The 19,438-nt window shown below is 38.8% G+C and overlaps 1 protein-coding gene across 1 annotated transcript in view; it reads left to right on the forward strand.

Annotated features, from left to right (window-relative positions):
- The window catches only part of Cubn (Cubilin), an 882,604-nt gene that overhangs the window by 239,006 nt on the left and 624,160 nt on the right, over positions 1-19,438 (forward strand). The window contains exons 20-21 of the mRNA XM_068225286.1: positions 4,952-5,082; positions 16,727-16,913. Coding sequence (XP_068081387.1) covers positions 4,952-5,082; positions 16,727-16,913 — 318 coding nt within the window. The remainder of the gene's footprint in view (positions 1-4,951; positions 5,083-16,726; positions 16,914-19,438) is intronic.

Here is a 19,438-nt window from a genome sequence, read left to right on the forward strand (position 1 = left end):
CTTCCCTTCCTAACTAAATGCATCACCTCTGTTGACTGAGCCAGTTGTACTTTATTCCTTGATAAGCCCCATTGGTACTGATAACACCTCTTCAAATTCCATGACATTCAGCGAGTTGTTTTGAGGGAGTCCGTGGCCTGTTTAATGGAAGTAGGGTTCCATCACTCTCATAAGATAAAAATGTGAGCATGAACATTAAATTTACTGAGTGAGTTGGCCATGTGGTTAGGGGCATGCAGCTGTGAGCTTACATTCAGGAGATAATGGGTTTGAAGCCCACTGGAGGCAGCCCTGACGATGTTTTTCTGCGGTTTCCCATTTTCACACCAGGCAAATGCTGGGGCTGTACCTTACTTAAGATCACATCCCATCATTGCCATCAGACCTTTCTTTGTCGGTGGGACGTAAAAGCAATTGTAGAAAAACAAAAACAAAAGACATTAAATTTCTGTGAAGCAAGGTGCTGGTCTCACTTAGAGGGACCACTAATGGATTGAGTAGTCCTAGCTGCCTGACCTCCAGGGGGTCCACCCACGACTCAGAATATGTCTGAGATCCCTCTCCTATTCCACAGCTACTGAAATCCTGATTCTCAGGCTCACTTATGAGGCCACTCAATCATTGCCCCCTGTTCATACACTAGGATGTGACTATAGGAACTTATATTGTAAACTGTTAAGATAGTCTCATGACTGCTACAGCAGCTGTGAAAGCTCTATAGGAACCCTGAAATATGAAGGGGGCTCTGGTGAAGTCATGTCCCTGGCTAATAGTGGATAAACTTTTGCTTTCAAAATTCATAGAAGCATTGGAAGTAAAGACAAACAGAGCATTAGATATTAGAAACTATTTGTAACAGACTGAAGCTCATTGAAGGCATGGAAAAAGAGGAACATCTTCTAAAAAAAATACAATTCCAAATTGGAATATTTAACGTCCTCCCCTTTACTAACATGTGTAAAGAACTTGAAGACTTTATGGATAGGTGCAAGTTTGAGATATTAGGACTTAGTGGGACCATGTAGAAAGACCCTAGGAAGAAATGTCTTAGAAATGGTTTTCCACTGTAGGGGGAAAAAAAAAAAAAATTCTCCACAATGTGGTTAGGTATACAATAGTTTGTTTTAAGTACATGTGTTATGATTAAATTGATACATCTAGTGAATATGCACAATAATCTGTTAGTTTTCATAAGAATAACCAAAAAATTTGATGGGTATGATAATTATTCATGTTTTTATAAAATCTATCAGATTAACCACTTATGATGGATGAATAATACAGTCCAGCTGGTCAAAGTGATAAATTAAAGGATTTTTTCAAGTTTGAATGTATCTCGATTATCTCTTGAATCTGGCTCACTTATTTTAGTACATGTGTTGACTGAATGCACATGTGTTGTATTTCGTTAACACTATGAAGTTTATTTTAATGGTTACTTATTGAATGTCTTCAAGAGTTTCCCACATGACACAGATTTCTGTTACGTACATGCATGCACACACACTCACTGTTGCTATTAAACTTGTGTTCTCTAACAAGGCCTCCACAGTGCAATGCTGTTCCAGAACAGTTTTCCTCACCACTAACAAACGTTGTTGGACTCCACGTAGCCATCTGACAGACTCACTTTTGATGATGGACTCACCATGGACTCACAACTATCTCATAACTGCTTTCTTTCACCTGCTGTTTACATACTAAACTATAATTCACTGTCACTGGTTCCATTCTTTATATAGGCCCACAGAAGATCCTCTTAGATTCCACATGCAGGTTATTCTGGGTGCCTGATCCATTGTTAATCAGTTTCCACCTTCTTCTAGGAGCTTCCTTTCTTGAGTCCCAACAAATCGCTGGCATTATTTTGCACACTGTTGGCCCATCCACATTGTTCACGATCTTCATTGTCACAGTATATCCAAATACCATGAATGCCATTACCTTATTGCAAACAGGAGATCATGAACGTGTGTTTAGTGAAATATATGTAATGTGGTTATTTTATTGCTATGGGTAGCTCTCTGACAACAGTTGGAGTGTGGTTGTTTCTGCCTATTTCTGGAACCTGAGAGATACAATCTGGCTGCTCTTTTTCTTCTACTACTTTCCCTACTCTTTGGTAGGGTCACGAGTGCAAACTGCATTGTACATGTGGATTTGGCCCTGCTTTATGGCTGGATGCTCTTCCTGGTGCCAACCCTATAAGGAGGGATGTATTCACAGTTATGTGCTTCTGTGGTGGTTGGTAGTTTGGTATGTTGTGAGAGAAGTGTGCTGAGACAAACACAAACACTCAGTCCCTAAGTCAGAAGAATTAATCATACTTGATTAAAATCCATTATCCTGCTGGGAATCAAACTTAGGACCCCCTGAACTGAAGGTTTCAATGCTGACCATTCACCTGAGGAGCCAGACTATAATCTGGCTGCACTAGGATTAAATATGAGTTAATGCAGTAAAATTTGCTCAAAGTGTAACTTGAATAAATCATAAACTTGTTCACTATGAGATTTTTTCTTGGTCCCAGTGAAGATTATGACATTATAATGTTCTTAGTTTTGTGTAATGTGGAATTTCCTCAACATGGGAATAGAAAGAAATAATGAAAGAATTCTTTAAAATTAAAATATTAGGAACTGATGTAGTCCTACATACAACATTTGGGCATTTCTGGTGTTGGTATGATCAATATCATTGTTTGAACAAATTGATGCATGTCTTATGGATATCCCTGCCATCAGTGCACCTGCTAATGTATTTCTTCACTGGGACACTTCAGGACTTTCTGCGGCCAGTAATCTGTCATCTAAAATAAGCAGGTACAGTAGCTGAACAGAGAAGTTTACCAAGATTCTAATTAGATTTTCAGAATTGATTATTAATGAAGATAAGGAAGCAGGTGCACTGCCAAACAGTTGGCTACCCTGTTCGTAAAAGTGAAGACAAACTGAGCATCATGGCTAAATCCTATGTGACATTGCCGCTAAACGAAAAAGTTAAAATAATTGAAGTTAAGGAAAAGGCAAACTCTCAGTATGGCAAATAATGCTCCGGTTCAAGTATAGAAAAATGCAAATTTATGAAATGCTTAAAAAAACAAAAAAACCCAAACAAACTAATGAATGAGTAGATTCAAGGGTATGGTTAGATGAAAGGAAGGTGAAGATCACCGATAACAAAGTACTCAACAGGTAGCGTGGGAAAGGTTTACCTCTGCCCGATCAAAATTAATGTTCATATCCGATCCGATGTTTTAAAATGAAGCTCTCTCTGTAGCCAGATCTTTTGGAAATTATGAATTCAAAGTGTCTACAGGATGGCTCGACAGTTTCAAGAAGAGGCACAGTATTGTCTGGAATCAAGTTTGCGGGGAATCTAAGGATGTGAATGAAAGTGTAGTGGATGATTGGTGATCAAAACTGCTGAATGGATTTCAGAATATGAACCTAGAAACATTTTTGATGCAGATGAAACAGGAATGTTCTTTAAGTTATTACTAACAAATTTGCTTGCCATTAAGGGACAAAAGTGTGTCAGGGTAAAATGTCTAAGGTAAGACTTACAGTGTTACTCGGTGAGAATATGGAGGGAGAATTGAAAAGCCTCTCATGATCGGGAAGGCAACGAAACCAGGATGTTTCAAGAATCTGAAAATTGATAGCCTTCCAATGGTTTGGCAAAGCAATAACAGTGCTTGGATGGCTGCTAATTTAATGGAGGAGTGGTTGAATGGATTACACACAAAACTGAAAAAGGAAAATGGAAAGGTTATTCTTTTCCTCAACAATGCCCCTGCCATCCAATTACAGTATGAAACTGTTCTGGTTCTCACCTAATACAGCTAATGGATATGGGTGTCATTTTCACATTCAAATCGTACTAAACGTGCTTTTTAATGCAATCTTTGGTCATGCATATGGAAACAGCTGAGAGCTCTTACACAGTGACAAAATATCTGTCAGTTCTAGATGCAGTGAACTGGATTGGACTGGCTATAAAGTAAATTAAGGCTGAAACTGTGACGAAGTGTTCCATCAAAGCAAGGTTTGAAGAGAGTGATAATACAGATGATGGAATGAATGAAGTGCTTGAAAATGTATCAGCAATATGTGACTTGTGTCGATCAAGAAACATTCTTGCGAAGCAGAGAGCTTCATTCTAGCACTGAGAAAGACCGAGAAATAGGAGGAGATGGAAGAAGAAGGTGACAAACTAGAAGATGAAGATCAAAACAAGATTCAAATTCATGAAATCACATCTAACTCTTCCACGTTTTTGGAACTAATGTACACTCAGCTCAGAACTGCATTCAGAAAGACATGATCAGAAAGAAGAGGAAACAAGTTTCTTTGTTTAATCTGTGGAAGAAAGCTTAGTCTAGTGAATTGCTGTATAGAATGCTGTGTTAGAAATAATTTTACGGTGCATATATCCGTGTAGTGTAACATAATGTTGTGATAGTGTCAAAATGATTTACTGTGTATCATACTGTATGCAATAACAAATCACAGTGATAATAATTAACAAATCAGTATATGTACATCAATCTGGATAGCCAAGCATCATGTGGAGGCAGTTACAGGTAGGCTCTCAATAATATTTAAAAATACTTATACTGTATCATGTTTTGTGTAGCAGTGGTGGTGATTGGTGTTTTAAGGCCAAAAAAAAAAAAAAGCTGTGTTTTGTGTGATGTGGAAACTTGTCTAATTCCGAAAGAAAAATTCGGTCCCTTGCGATTTCTCTTTGAGCAAGTTTTACTGTATGTTCTAAAACACAAGAAATTACTATTCCCTCTACCTTGTTCAAAGCTTCAGTTACAGCCTGGGGTATCTCAATTTTCACAGATAGATTTTATAATTCTTTTGTGTTAAAGTTTTAACAGTTTAAAAAATGAATACCTAACTAGCATATCCATCAAATATATCAAGAACGTTTTCTTTTTTAGGTACTGTGGCTTACAAAAACCTCCAGATATTACTTCCATGAACAACATTTTAACTCTGGTGTTCTCTACTGATAGCAGTCGTCGAAGCAGTGGTTTCCAAGCCACTTTTACTCAAGTAGATGCTTCCCAAGGTAAGAATTCCAATTCTGGATTATGCAGTTCTTATTTGTGGCCACCATAAATGTGAAGAATATAATAAATCTAGCTGGATAAAGGAAGTATGGGAGGAATAGGGACTAAGTAAGCAAGAGTCCGGCCCCGCGGTGTAGGGGGCAACATCTGCCTGTCACCCGGTGGCCTAGGGTTTTATAATTGTACATGATTAATATCCCTGGCCTGGGGACTGGGTGTTTGCATCGTCCTTAATGTTCCTTCCCTCATATTCAACACTTTACACTTCCACAATTTCCAAATACATGGAGGTTCGTAACATATGGTGCAAAGTAGGGGCAAAAGATCTTATAATTTAATTAACAAAGTTTTAATCCACCTACTCAATACTATACAAGATCTTCTTAGGTCAACGCCCTGAATAAATAGCTTTTTTTTTTAAGTAAGCAAGAGCTTGAAAGAGAGGAAGAAGAATTCTTCAGCGAACGGGTTGGGTGACAACAATGGAAATGAAGAGTAAGCCACTCTCATCTGTACTTCTTTCTTATGCAAATGGACCTGTTCGATATTGTTGTTTACTGATGATTGGGAACTGCAATGGGATAACGAGTATTATATGGGCCAACCTGCAGGAAACAAAATTGGGTCTCCTCATATTAAATTGTATAAAACCTATTATATGAGTTAATGGCATGTAGCCTCTGGAGAGATCTTGTGCAGGTCTGTCAAGTTTGACACTTAATAGGCAACCTGCGCATCTGTGAGGATAGGGCCCTATCTATGTTGAAATCTAATGTTGAAGACAACACACACATTCAGGCTCCAAGACACTTGTGTTAACCAATGAAGATTAAAATCTCTGACCTGGCTGGAAATCGAATCCAGGAACCCTTGGACGAAAGGCCAGCATGATAACCATTTAGTCACGGAACCAAACTACAAAACCTACCAATTATACATACAATTTAACTACAGCAGATACTTTAATGCTATCTATATTCATTTAATATATTCAAATGACTTATTATTAGATTACAGAACAAATTCATTTATTGTGAAAGTTAAATCTTTCGTAGCGATTGAAATATATCATGAATAAGTATGTGTTCCTATCTTTTGTCTTTACATTTTAAAAACTCATATTTTATTCTAAAGAAACTGGACCATGCAGCATACTTTCTGGGATGCAAAGGCAATGATGATTTCAACAATATACATTGATGACACATTCCCATTCTGAGGAAAAAGTTTCAGTTTCGAAAATGATCATTTTGTAAAAGAAATGGCAACAAGAATAATTAGGTCTATTGATATTTTGGTACTGATTTTCACTATTTCTTTAATAATAACTTAGCACAGATTGTGAGAGAGCATGTCGCTTGTGTTACATGAGACAACTCTCTCTACATACTCACTGTAAAAACAAACGTTTTTGGCCCATTCTGCAAGCACATCACGATGTGACCTTTCCCATACAGAGTGGCATTCGGATCAAGTTATTTATTCATTTATTACTTACTTTTTATTGGGAGGTCTGCAGGTCCACCTCCGTTGCAGGCCTTGCAGGCCCTAACGTTACACTACTGGGGTACTGATTGTTGATGTGTGTAAGTCTGTAGTAGAGTGTAGTTTAGGCACATTACGAGATGCATGTAGGCTATATTTATTGAAATGCTTACACATACTATACAGTATTTCATAAAGAACATGACCATGAAGGCAACAGGTGGTACCCTGGATTGCCAGACTGAGTAGCTCAGAGTCCAAGTTGATGGGTTGGATCCTGTCTCATTCTGGAGGTATTTGAAGGTGCTCAAATACACCTCAAATAGACCTGCCTCAGCATTCTGTCTGAGTACTACAAGGACATTTTAATCACAAAGCTACAGACACCATCAGTGAAAGCAAGACCACTAAATTGAGGTCAGGCCGTTCAAGAGGGCAACTACAGTATTTAATGAATTTGAACTTCATTGGCGGTTTCCACTACGAGTCACACACATTATACCTGGCATTTGTTTTCCTCTTAAATATGTTCTCAATTTTTGCTGCCCTCTTGACTATTTGAGATTGTGACTCAGTGAAGACAGACTGTCATCGTAAATTTTAGTATTGGATTCCATCCTTGTTTTTAATGTAAAACATTGCACTTCTAGGCTAAGAAGTTCTCAACTTTGCCATAACCATTTATTATTTTAATTTCATCATGTCTCACTTGTTTTCACACATATTCTTTTAACACTGATTATATAATTTTTAACTTTTTTTTACTGAAGATGGCTCAAATGAGCTGAAACATGTCTGATTAATATTACTCCCTCTAAAAGATGGAGATATGTATTGAATAGGAGGACAAATTAAATTTCCTTTGTAAAGCAGTCACTTGGGTTTGTGGTCCTGCCCTCAGAACCCGGATAATGTTCTGTATACCAAATAAATGCTGTCAGGCTTTTAAAGTGATATCAAAGGAATAAACTTTAGAACCTACGGTTAAACAGTAGCAACTTAGGAAACACAAATAAATTAGCGGACATCAAGGAGAATCTAAGGACATAACCATGTAATTGAAAACCTATTTTGGAATTTAAGATTCCTTTATTACAGTGGGCAAGTCCCTTTTTACTGGAGACGGGCAAACAAATAAAATAAAATGACATGAGTTATTTTAAAAGTAATATGTTAATGTTGCCTGGCTCTAAAACATAAGTGTGATAGCGCTGAAAAGTGCTTTTTAAATCAAATTAAATAATTGAAGATGTGAGACTGCCTCGTGAAATTCCTGTAAGTGAAACAAGTTTATTTCAAGATAATAACATAAATAAAATTTATCTTATACTCATCAGGCCAGACTCGCTTTTGGAGCGAGAGCTCGAACAAATGACGTCCGCTCTGACAGAGAAGAGAACCAAGACCAGAATCGATGACACTAGCTTTGCGTCTTGGAATATACACCCCCATTTACATGCGGCACCCTTCCAAAACAAGGGAACCATTTGACCAATTGTGTAGGATTTGACCGTAGCAGACTTTGCATATTCTTACTATGAGGGTGGAATGTTCTCACACCTTCTTACAATTGCCAGAATTCTCTGACATTTTCCGGAACACCACAAACAAGGGTTGTGTCTGGCACCAGTGAGATGTGAGAACGAAAGAGCCAGTCCTTCCATAGGGTGCCCAAACAGTCCTTTTCTACATTTTGCTGTGTAGTACAGAGTGGCAGTTATGGGGGGGAGTTGCTCCCCCGCTTCATGGAGAGAACACTACATTTTTATTTCCTTTTAGCTGCCTGAAACTAGGAATTATAGGAATTATTAAAAAGAAAAGAATTTGTACAAGCCATGTTGTCTTATCAACTATTCCTTTCCTTTAATTATTAACAAAATTCTTAATGGAAATACACACAAGGTGTCATTCTTCTCAACTAACTGATTCGTACAGCGCCACAGAAAGTAGTGAAGACTCTCGCAGAAGCGTGTAGCGTGTGTTGTGAGGAAGGGTATGAGGGGTATATTGTTGCGAAGGTCATGAACTCTGAGGTATGATTCACCCGCTTGCTGAATGCATTCGTCAGTCTGGCAGCTTCTTTAGTTTGTTAGTGCTTAGTCAAATACAGTGCTAAACAATTTTTAATTGTATAATCATGTCATACTTCTATTTAATTGTAATACATGTGTAATTATTGTTCCTTTGGTAAAAGTTTTGTTTATAATATTGAATCAAAATCTCAAAAAACTATTATTACTGCACTTAAGTTGGTAGACTGTCAACCTTTAGCTCTCTGTCAAAATTTGCTCAAAGAACATTAAATAACTTACCATTTTGTAGCTAATTTTTCAACTAATTTTTCAGTTTTGATGTATCCCCCCCGTCCGACTGCTATATCCCTCAATCCTGGGTACATTTTATTGTCTATAAATGTTTGTGCCCCCTCCCCCAATTCTAATTCCCAATTGTCGCTACTGGTAGTACAAGGAATCAGTTTTCTTTGTAATAATAAACTTGTACACTATTTAAACAGACGCACTATATAAACTGATACAAAATAGACCGACGAATTGACAAAAATTAAACTGAACACCCTAGGTTCTTACAGGATGGGAGATCTAGTGTGAAGCAAACATGTGTAGAGGGGAAGATACTTCCCTGCCTGTTCTCCCCCGGCTCAACTATGATAACATGCTACAGAGAGTCATTGCAGGTAACAGAGAATCTGTCATAATATTATATGCAGTGCAACTACGGCAAATCATTGTGCTATTTTTGCTAAGATACCACTACTATGTTACAACAATAATAATACTAATAATGATGATGATGATGATGATGATGATGATAATAATAATAATAATAATAATAATAATAATAATAATAATAATAATAATAATAATAATAATCATATGGCCTCAGCTACCATGTGCAGACATTTCAATTTGACGTCATCTGGCTGTCTGCTTATCAATTTCGACGTTCCGTTTTACTCTGGGCCCACTAGATGGCAGACAGAGTAAACCAAAACTCTCTTGGGCGTCTATGGCTGAGATGTAATGAATTTTGTCGGGTAAACACAAAATGTGTCACCAGAGATCTTTTACATGCTGACATCGTATGATATGGAATGTCGAATGGACTTTTTTCCGCCCTTCAAAAATTCGACTACCTCTGCCGGGTTTGAACTTGCTATCTTGGAATCCGGAAGCCAACACTCTACCACTGACTCACAGAGGCAGCTTACTATGTTACAGCTGATGCAGCTATGAAAATAACAATAGAACAGCATGAACTAAAAGTTCTGCAGAGAGAATAACCTACGTTTTGTATTGGCTCTGTCAGGCTGAGTAGCTCAGACTGCTGAGCCTGAGATGGAGGGTTCTCAGTTTAATAGTGCGAGGGCTGTAAGTAGTGGCAACATATTCCAGACACTCGCAGGAGATCACGCATGTGCAAATATGATATGTGGGAGCGGTCAGGTGGCGGTGTAGTGTGCATTTGACAGGCATGCAGTTGGGAATGTTGTTGCTGTGTGGCGTTGAAGTGAAGAGGGTCGATTTCACTGCTCTGAAGCAAGTTTTTTAAAGGTAATCAGTGTTCTTGTATTAAAATCAAATTTGCCCATGGCAAAAATACATCAGAAAGTTATTGAGGATTACGTGAAGCCTGTAGTCAGAATGCATTACCACCCACTGTGGATGGGGGACGCAGACGAAAAATACACCCACGGTATCCCCTGCCTGTCATGAGAGGCGACTAAAAGGGGCGACCAAGGGATGTTTGAATTAGAACCATGAAACTACTTTTGATTCGTACCATCACACAGGGAACACCATGGGTTGCCTGTACTTGCAAGTAGCACCACTATATTAGGTACGAAACAGGTTTGTGATTAGTAGCAGCAATGAATTGGTTCTCCTGTGGGTTTCCAGTACCCGTGAGTCGTACCCATGTAAGCAACACCGTGGGTCTGGGCGTTGCCTGTGAGTTGTACCACTATATGAGTGACACCGTGGGTCTGCGTTGCCTGTGCTTAGTACCCACTATGTGAGGAACACCACGGGAATACCGGCACCCGTGACTAGTACACCTAGGTGAGGAACATCATCGGTTTGCGTTGGCTATGAGTGGTGCCATTGTGTGAGAAACACCATAGGTCTGTGTTATCTGTACGATGGACATACAACACTTGTGAGTAGTACCATCGTGTGGAACACCGTGAGTCTTTGCTACTTTTGATTAGTACCCCAACATGACAAATACCATGGTTCTACTTTACTAGCGATAAGTACCATTCTGACCTGGATTTTGGACCCCTTTAGACATCAAGCATCCTCGATTCAGGATTGTGCTTTACAAGTGTCCCTTGGTCAGTAATACTATTATTTATGGTCTTTTTTTTAGTTGGATCCACTGATTTTTTTGTTTTTGTTGTTTTTTGGGGTTCATGTACATCCATTCATTCTTCATGACTTTTTTTGGTCAATGGATTATTTTGACCTTTTTGTTTGTCATTTCATTTCATACCATTAGGGGCCGCTGACCCTGATGTTAGGCCCCTTTAAACAACAAGCATCATCATCATCATCATCATCATCATTGAATGCATTACCGTATTGGACGGTTGAAGATGGGTCAAGGCGTTTCGTGTGGGTCATACTAGACTGGGGATTTGCACAGCAGAGATCAGCCGTCCGTTCCTCAACATCAGGTGACATTGTGAGTGGCCTCATTTCCATAGACCATTGATGGACTGTCCAAGAATTATCCATAGAGGTTGGTCTCGGTCATCAAATGATGTGGCACATACTGACAAAATGTCTTAACATGAGAAAAATTGCGTCCCGTTGGTTTCCACATCAACGCAGTGACGTACAGAAATGGCAACTGTCTGACATCCACCTGGACAGATACCTCAATGAAGGAGACATATTTCTGCAGCGTATTGTTGCTATTGATGAGACATGGGCACGAACGAGCTTATGTTCCTGAATTAAAGCATCAGCCAAATTAATGGTACTGGGCGAGTTGGCCATGCAGTTAGGGCCACGCAGCTGTGAGCTTGCATCCGGGAGATAGTGGGTTTGAATCCCACTGTCAGCAGCCCTGAAGATGGTTTTCCGTGGTTTCCCATTTTGACACCAGGCAAATGCTGGGGCTGTACCTTAATTAATGCCACAGCCGTATCCTTCCAATTCCTAGCCCTTTCCTATCCCAGCATCGCCATATGACCTATCTGTGTCGGTGCGACGTAAAGCCACTAGCAAAAAAAAAAAGAAAAATTAATGGTGTCACCCAGGTTTGCCATGTCCATAGAAATTTTGACAGGAACCCAGTCAGGTGAAGCTTATGCTGATTGTGGAATACGACTATGAGGGTGTTATTTTTATGCGTGCTCTGCCTGAGGGACAAACCGTCAACTGTGCTGATTTCTAGAGCAACATCTGCGTCCGGCTATGCAGTGCAAACATCCATGTTTATTGCAAGATGATCGCCCTATCGTGTTGCTTGACAATGTACGTCATGTCAAGTTCTTATAGCAACGGTGGCATTGGGAGGTCTTAGAACACCCTCTGTACTCACCAGACATGAGTCCTTGTGACTTCGACCATTTTCCAAAGTTGAAGGAACCCCTACGAGGCTGCCAATTTCCTGACATGGCATCTGTACTCTGCATATTAGGGTACTCCGTCACTGTCATTAACAGAGAATGCCTTGCCAACTGTCCCCAATGGCTTCCCGACATTTGGGAAAAGGTAATAGACTTTGCGGGTGACTACATTGAAGGAATGTAAAGCAGTTGTACTCGTTAGTTTATTAAATATTGCATTCTATCAATATTTCTACTTTATTTACAGTCCTCACATTTCTAGGTGCTTAAATACAACAACCTTGTGTTTGTAGTTCTACTGTAAAATAACTTCTGCAGGACAAGATTATGGCACCTTACGCATCTCTTAAGCCTGTAAAAATAGTGGTATATTAAACCCATAAAATTTTTATTGTTATTTAGTGGGTGATGATCTTCAGTATTTCTAGACCATAAAATGGAGAAACACAAAAGAAATTTGTATTGGTATGCAGAGGATGGAAAGAAATGAGAACACCCAGCATTAATACCCAAGAAAGGAATCTTGATATAATTTATTAAAAGTATGCTTTCTTTCCTCATGATAAGCAGAAAGTCTTAAAACAAAGCAAGAAGAACTTCAATTTTTATATGTTTTAAAAATCAGATCAGAGAATATAGTTCTGGTCTGTATATTTACAGGTCAAAGAAAATTTCATTACTCGTAAGCCGGTCAACCATATCTGCTTTATTGGATGAGGAATTAGGAGTTAGCTCAGGAATTTGATGCGAGGTTAATTTGAACATTCTGGTAAGGGGTATTATCAGTCACTAAGACATATTCAGGGGGAAGGCTGGTTATGAATTTAGTTTTTAGCTACTTTTAATTCATGAAGTCCATATTGCCATGGTAATTTTCAGATATCACGACCGATTTTTCAATATCAGGAGAGGTTTTGGCACAAGACCTCTCTTCCCCACCTCATGAGCAATGAGAGCTCTCTCACCCCCAGAAAACTGGAGTAGAAAGACCCATGCTCTGATTAACACTCCACACTTGTAATGTAGTGTGCAATGCATTAACATACATTATTGGCTGCTTTTCATTTTCTGTATAATACTAATTAATTATAAGTACTGTCAAAATCATCCAAGTCTGTTTGAATTCTCTTTCTTATTCTTTTTTTGGAAGTACTAAATGTCTTTACTTCTTGGAAATTCTTTGCTCTTTAATTTAAAATTCTCTTAATGCTATTCACTGAAATAACCATAGCCTAGAACTCACACTGTTGAACTAAATATGCAGGTTTTTCACTGATTTCCTAGTTCAAATAATTGTACCCATTACACACTGTTTCCCTACTTTAACTATGAAGAACTTTCCTGCTGGACTGATTAGCTCAGACTCCTTTACAACTACACATTTTGCACATGGTTTTCACACTGGATGTCCATCAACACTTCATTCCTCTTCCCCCTCCCTTTCCACAACCTTTGAGCTCAAAGTTGGTGGGTTTGATCCCGGCTCAGTTCCATGGTATTTGAAGGTGCTCATCAGTAGATTCACTGGCTCATGAAGGAACTGTGCAGAACAAAATTCCAGAACCTTGGCATCTGAGAAAACCATGAAAATAGAGGGATGTAAAAACCAATATTATTATTGGAAAAAACAAGGACTGGCCGGAGAGGGTTTCCAAGTTTTTCGGTAAATGAGAAATAAGGGATCAGCAGTCACAACATTTATTATATTAATAATGTAAAAATGACAATAAAGACTAGAGGGACTTTGACAATAATTAATGATTGAATACACACTTATTATATTGAGCGCATGGCCTTGTGCAAAAAAGGTAGCCACCGGCTGTGCGTATAAAAATGTTAATATAAGTAAGACTGTTGTCTTATGACACCTGGGAAATTTAGAATATCAAGTGGTCACATTAATATGGAGGCTGGTTGAAACCAGACCGATAATTGAAGGTAAGCAACATGAATAAGTAGATAAATATTAAAGTTATCAAGAGAATAACAAAGTTAAATGTACAAAATTTTGATAACAAAAGTTTACACAGTAAAGTTACAATTTGGATCAGAAAATCTTAAGTTGAATCTTCCAGCACTCAATTCTCTGCCAGGGAGTAAAAAGTTCAAAGAAAATTGTAAAAGATCTTAGTCTAGCAGCTTCGTTGTCCGGTAGTGAGCTGCAATTAATAACCTTCATAGACGAACCAGCCGACATATAAAATAAGTGTGTCCTTGCCAAGTATTAGACACGACTGGTTAAAATAGTCAATAAAATCTCAGTAGATTAGCGCATATCTTGCTACGAAGAAAACTAAAGCCCAGGCTGCCGTTCATTTCATATTCATTCATATCCTAAAGGCAAGGCCTTGTCGCTGCAACCACATTTGTCTCTCCTCTGCTGAGCGTTTCAGGTCAACATATTTTTTCAAATTCAGCCTGTCCATCACGGAATCCAGATACTTCTTCCTTGGCCTTCCTCTTCCCTTCTTACCCAGAACTTTTCCTTCCAGCATAGTCGTGAGGAATGTGTTATGTCGAAGTGTGTAGCCAAGGAATTTGATTCATTTCATATCTGAAGTAAAAATACAAAGGTCAGCCAAGTCAACAACGAGTGCAGTTAGGCTGATTGATGAGTCATGCTGTAGCGCTCAACACATGAGCGAAAGGCGAGGTGATTGACCTCGAGCAGAATGTAGTGAAGGACATGTTGGCAAGAAGCCGCTATTGCCAATGTGTGCGGACAAGTATCTTGCCTAGATGAAAGTGCAGCATAGGAGCTGTCGTAGAGGACTGGCGGTGATTCTGGTAAGACCCGGAGAGTGAGGGCAGCATTCCTGTAGACTTGATTGAGGTAGCCCTTAAATAGCGCTGTAGAAGGTTCCAGATAGGCAATATGGTGCTGTAAGACTAACAGAAATAATTACACAACAGTACATGAAAATCTTTTAAAAAAATACAAAATGGTGAGGGAAAGGGAGTCCAGAAAGAATATTAAAAATTTCCAATTAATTAATATAACAAAGGCTAAAGGCAAATAACAGAAATGACCAATGAAAAAATAGAAAAGCGCAGAAAAATACATTCTCTGTACCAATTAGAAAGGAAGTTGCCGGTGACGCAAACAGTCATGTCAAGGTGATGCAACCAATCAACAAGCAAGAAAAAATGACATAAGGCAGCAAAGAAGAGAAAGAAAATAGACAAGCAGTGTTCTTATGAACTGTGACATGATTGCACGTTGAAGGGAACTTATAATAAATCAACAAAAAGTAACCAAACTGAAACAATTAAGGTAAGAACAACATATAACACAAATTCAGGCAAATGGGAGAGGTACCGAAAATAGAGAAAATTACCAACAAATCGTACGTTCATGGACGCATGAATCAGTTATTATTATTAAGAACTTCCCTATACTTTGCTACCTTCATAATCTCTCTGTTTTCCTTTTTTACTTTTGGTGTCAAAAGAACTATATACTGGAGAAGCATCGCTTTCATACACGATTCCAAAAAAGACAAACATTTTCTACAAATACGGTATTTTAATTTTAATAGAACTGCATTGATCGGTACTTTCTCTAAATTTCAAAAGATAATAAAATCTTATGAACCTACTGCTGGTGTCTGTAAAGTGACTGTTTTCCTCCTTGTCTTATAATATTACATTTCCACATTACAGTAGAATTCCATTAGTCTGGTATCCGACATTCTGGAACGCCCGATGGTCCGGCACCATTCCAGGATTTTTTAATGTTATTATCTCTTAATAATGATCTCTCCTGAACAATTTGATGCATTATTTGTCGAAACCATTGGAAGTGTATTTTTATTATTTCAAAGTAAATAGTGCAAATGTATCTGATAAAATCCAGTTGTTATGCATTGACTTACTTAAATATCTCCATCTCTTGAAATATTCAGTCTGGAAGGCTGTGTGCTACGCTGGGTTACTGGAAAGCCAAGTATATGATAAAAAACAGATTTAAAAAATTGAATGTATGGGCCACGTTCAAAATCAGATGGGAACATGCCTTCAAAAATTGAAGCGGACAGAAGGAAAAGAGAAGTTGTAGATGGAAAGACTCTAAATGGTAAAGGAAGACTTACAGGTAAAAACATTGATGAACTTCGGCATGATTATGGAATGGCAATAAGAAACAACACGATTGAAAAGAGGAGTGTGTTATTAAACTAATGATTCTGCTGATCAACATTTTACTGCAAAACGCCGTGTTACAGCTGTTTTCGCTGTACGCCTTAACCTATATCGTAGTAAGAGGTACCATCCGATAGTCCGGCATTTTCGGTAATCCGGCACCAAGCCGGTCCCGATCGTGCCAGACTATCGGACTTCTACTGTATTACAATATTGAACTTTGTACATTTTAATTTTACGATGTTGAATTTATGTTAGTGTGTTGCTCATAGGTTAGTAAGTGATCATGTTCCAGCAACAGATATTCCAACTCCAAAGCTCTCCTAAAAATGAAATCCTAACTGTACCATTATAGATGGTGAATAGAATATGAGACTGTCAGCTGGTGACCACAATTAAAATGTTTTATTTGTTGGTTTCAGTATGTGGTGGAAATTACTTCTCTGCTGTTGGTACCCTGAGATCCCCTGGCTATCCTAATCAGTATCCCCACAGTAAAGACTGTGTTTGGATATTGAAGGTTCCATATGGACAGCAGCTGAAGCTCAACATCACTGACTTTCACCTCGAGTATCATCCTAACTGTAGATGGGACTACTTGGAAATCAGGTATATTTATTGCACTGTTCTTTTCTCTAATATCTGTAGTTAAAAATGCAATGAAAGAATCTCCCCAAACATTTCAGCAATAAATTGGGCACACGCTGGGCAGTCTTGTTATAGTGACAGTAGCTAATTTTTCTGCTACAAGCTCAAACATGGAAAGTAACACAATTACAGAGTTTTTGTGATGTTTCCACTTAATCAATACTATTTATGTTGTAAAATTAATTTATTAACGTCTAGATCAAAACTAGTATAGTTGCAGGGATAAAAAATGGCCTTGCGTCAGGTAGTGTCCTTGCACTAATGCTTTTCAATGTATAAACAAATGATCAATCTATCAGTGAGAACACAAAGCACTTTTTATATGCTGATGATGTTGGTGTTGAGCACTGTCCAGGTCATTTGAGGACATGGAATTGAGGCTGCAGACCTGCCTCAGCGTTCTGTCCAAGTACTACAAGGGCAACTTTGGCCGTTGTGGGAACATCAGAAAAACTCTGTAATTGTGAGTCAAAGACCATCAATACAGAAAAATGAAACTAATCACACATGACATGGATATTTTAGTCTCAAATGAATAATCCTAATTAAAAAGTGTACAAGTGGAAGAGAAAAAGAATGTTTGACATATTTGATAATGACTTGTCCTTACACATTCTGAGTAGAGTCCAGCCTGGACTTCTTTATTTATTAGATAGGCTATGAAGAATCTTTGGTTCAGTGGTAAGCAATTAAAGAAAATGTGGTGAGATGTTATACCACTTTTGAACTTGGAAAGGTCCACATGTTCCTATCTCTTTACTTCTGACTTTATTTGTCACTTGTTTGTTCCTTTCCATTACTGATATTTTAAGGACTTGAGGATACTTGTATCAAGAAACTTAGCCACTCTTCTGTAAAACATTGCCCAAGGTTCAACACAGGGAGGTCTTTCTTATGTACCTCAATGAGCTCATTGAGAAAAGAAAGAGAGAACAGTAACACAAGACTATCTCTAAAATCATTGTCACCTAGCTGCCAGAAAGCATTGCTTATCTGCTACCAAACAACACTACTCAGGCCACTATAATGTGGCACAGCAACTCATCCTGAATGGAAAATATGATAAATTTTTGCGGATAAACCTCCCTCGTCTAACCCAATCTGCAAGTGCTCAACCTTCCTGCCTTCCTGGATATACTGAGGAAGTCACCAGCAGCATGAAACAGCTTAGAGCAGGAAAGTCTGCCGGTATGGATGGTATTAGGAATGACCAGATCAAGAACTTCGGTACCAGGCAAGTTGGCCGTGCGGTTAGGAGCGTGCGGTTGTGAGCTTGCATCCGGGAGATAGTAGGTTCAAATCCCACTGTCGGCAGCCCTGAAGATGGTTTTCTGTGGTTTCCCATTTTCATACCAGGAAAATGCTGGCGTTGTACCTTAATTAAGGCCACGGCCGTTTCCTTCCAACTACTAGGCCTTTCCTATCCTATCGTGCGATGTAAAGCCACTAGCAAAAAAAGAAAAATAGAACTTTGGTGTCAAGACCTTGTGTAGCTCACTAACTTCTTTAATTGGTGTATCCAGTCTGAGAAGATTCCTCAGAACTGGCTTAAGGCCAAGAGTGTGGTTCTCTTGAAAGCAAGTAAGACACCAGACCAACCAAAGTATTTTGGGTCGGTCTCCCTTCTGAGTCATATTTCAATCTGTTTGAATGCCTTATTCTGAACAGGATGATCTCCTCTATGGAGAGTTTCAGAAGCCGGGTTTCATAGAATGGCAATCATGTACTAACCAAATACTGAACCTTACTCAATATATTGAGGAGAGATTTCAGAGAAGTCTTGCAGCTAGCACAGTTTTTATAGATTTGACTGCTGCTTATGACATTGTCAACCATCAGATCTTTGTACACAAACTGTTTAAAATAACAAGAAATTTCAAACTCGCAAGAACCATTCAACACTTCTTACACACCGAGCGAGTTGGCCGTGCAGTTAGGGGCGCGTATCTGTGAGCTTGCATCTGGGAGATAGTGGGTTCGAACCCCACTGTCGGCAGCTCTGAAGATGGTTTTCCGTGGTTTCCCCATTTTAACACCAAGCAAATGCTGGGGCTGTACCTTAATTAAGGCCACGGTCGCTTCCTTGCCACTCCTAGGCCTTTCCTATCCCATCGTCGCCATAAGACCTATCTGTGTCGGTGCAACGTAAAGCAAATAGTAAAAAAACACTTCTTACAGAATAGAAAATGCCAGGCGACACTTCATGGTTCAAAGAAAATAGTTGCAGGGATAAAAAGTGGCCTTGCATCAGGTAGTGTCCTTGCACTAATGCTTTTCAATGTATAAACAAATGATCAATCTATCAGGGAGAACACAAAGCACTTTTTATATGCTGATGATGTTGGTGTTGAGCACTGTCCAGGTCATTTGAGGACATGGAATTTAGGTTGCAGACCTGCCTCAGCGTTCTGTCCGAGTACTACAAGGGCAACTTTCTAAAACCAAAATCCTAGCAAAACATTGGTCACAGTATTCCATCTTTGCAA

The sequence above is a fragment of the Anabrus simplex genome, chromosome 1 (assembly GCF_040414725.1).
Source record: "Anabrus simplex isolate iqAnaSimp1 chromosome 1, ASM4041472v1, whole genome shotgun sequence".
Classification (NCBI taxonomy): Eukaryota; Metazoa; Arthropoda; class Insecta; order Orthoptera; family Tettigoniidae; genus Anabrus; species Anabrus simplex.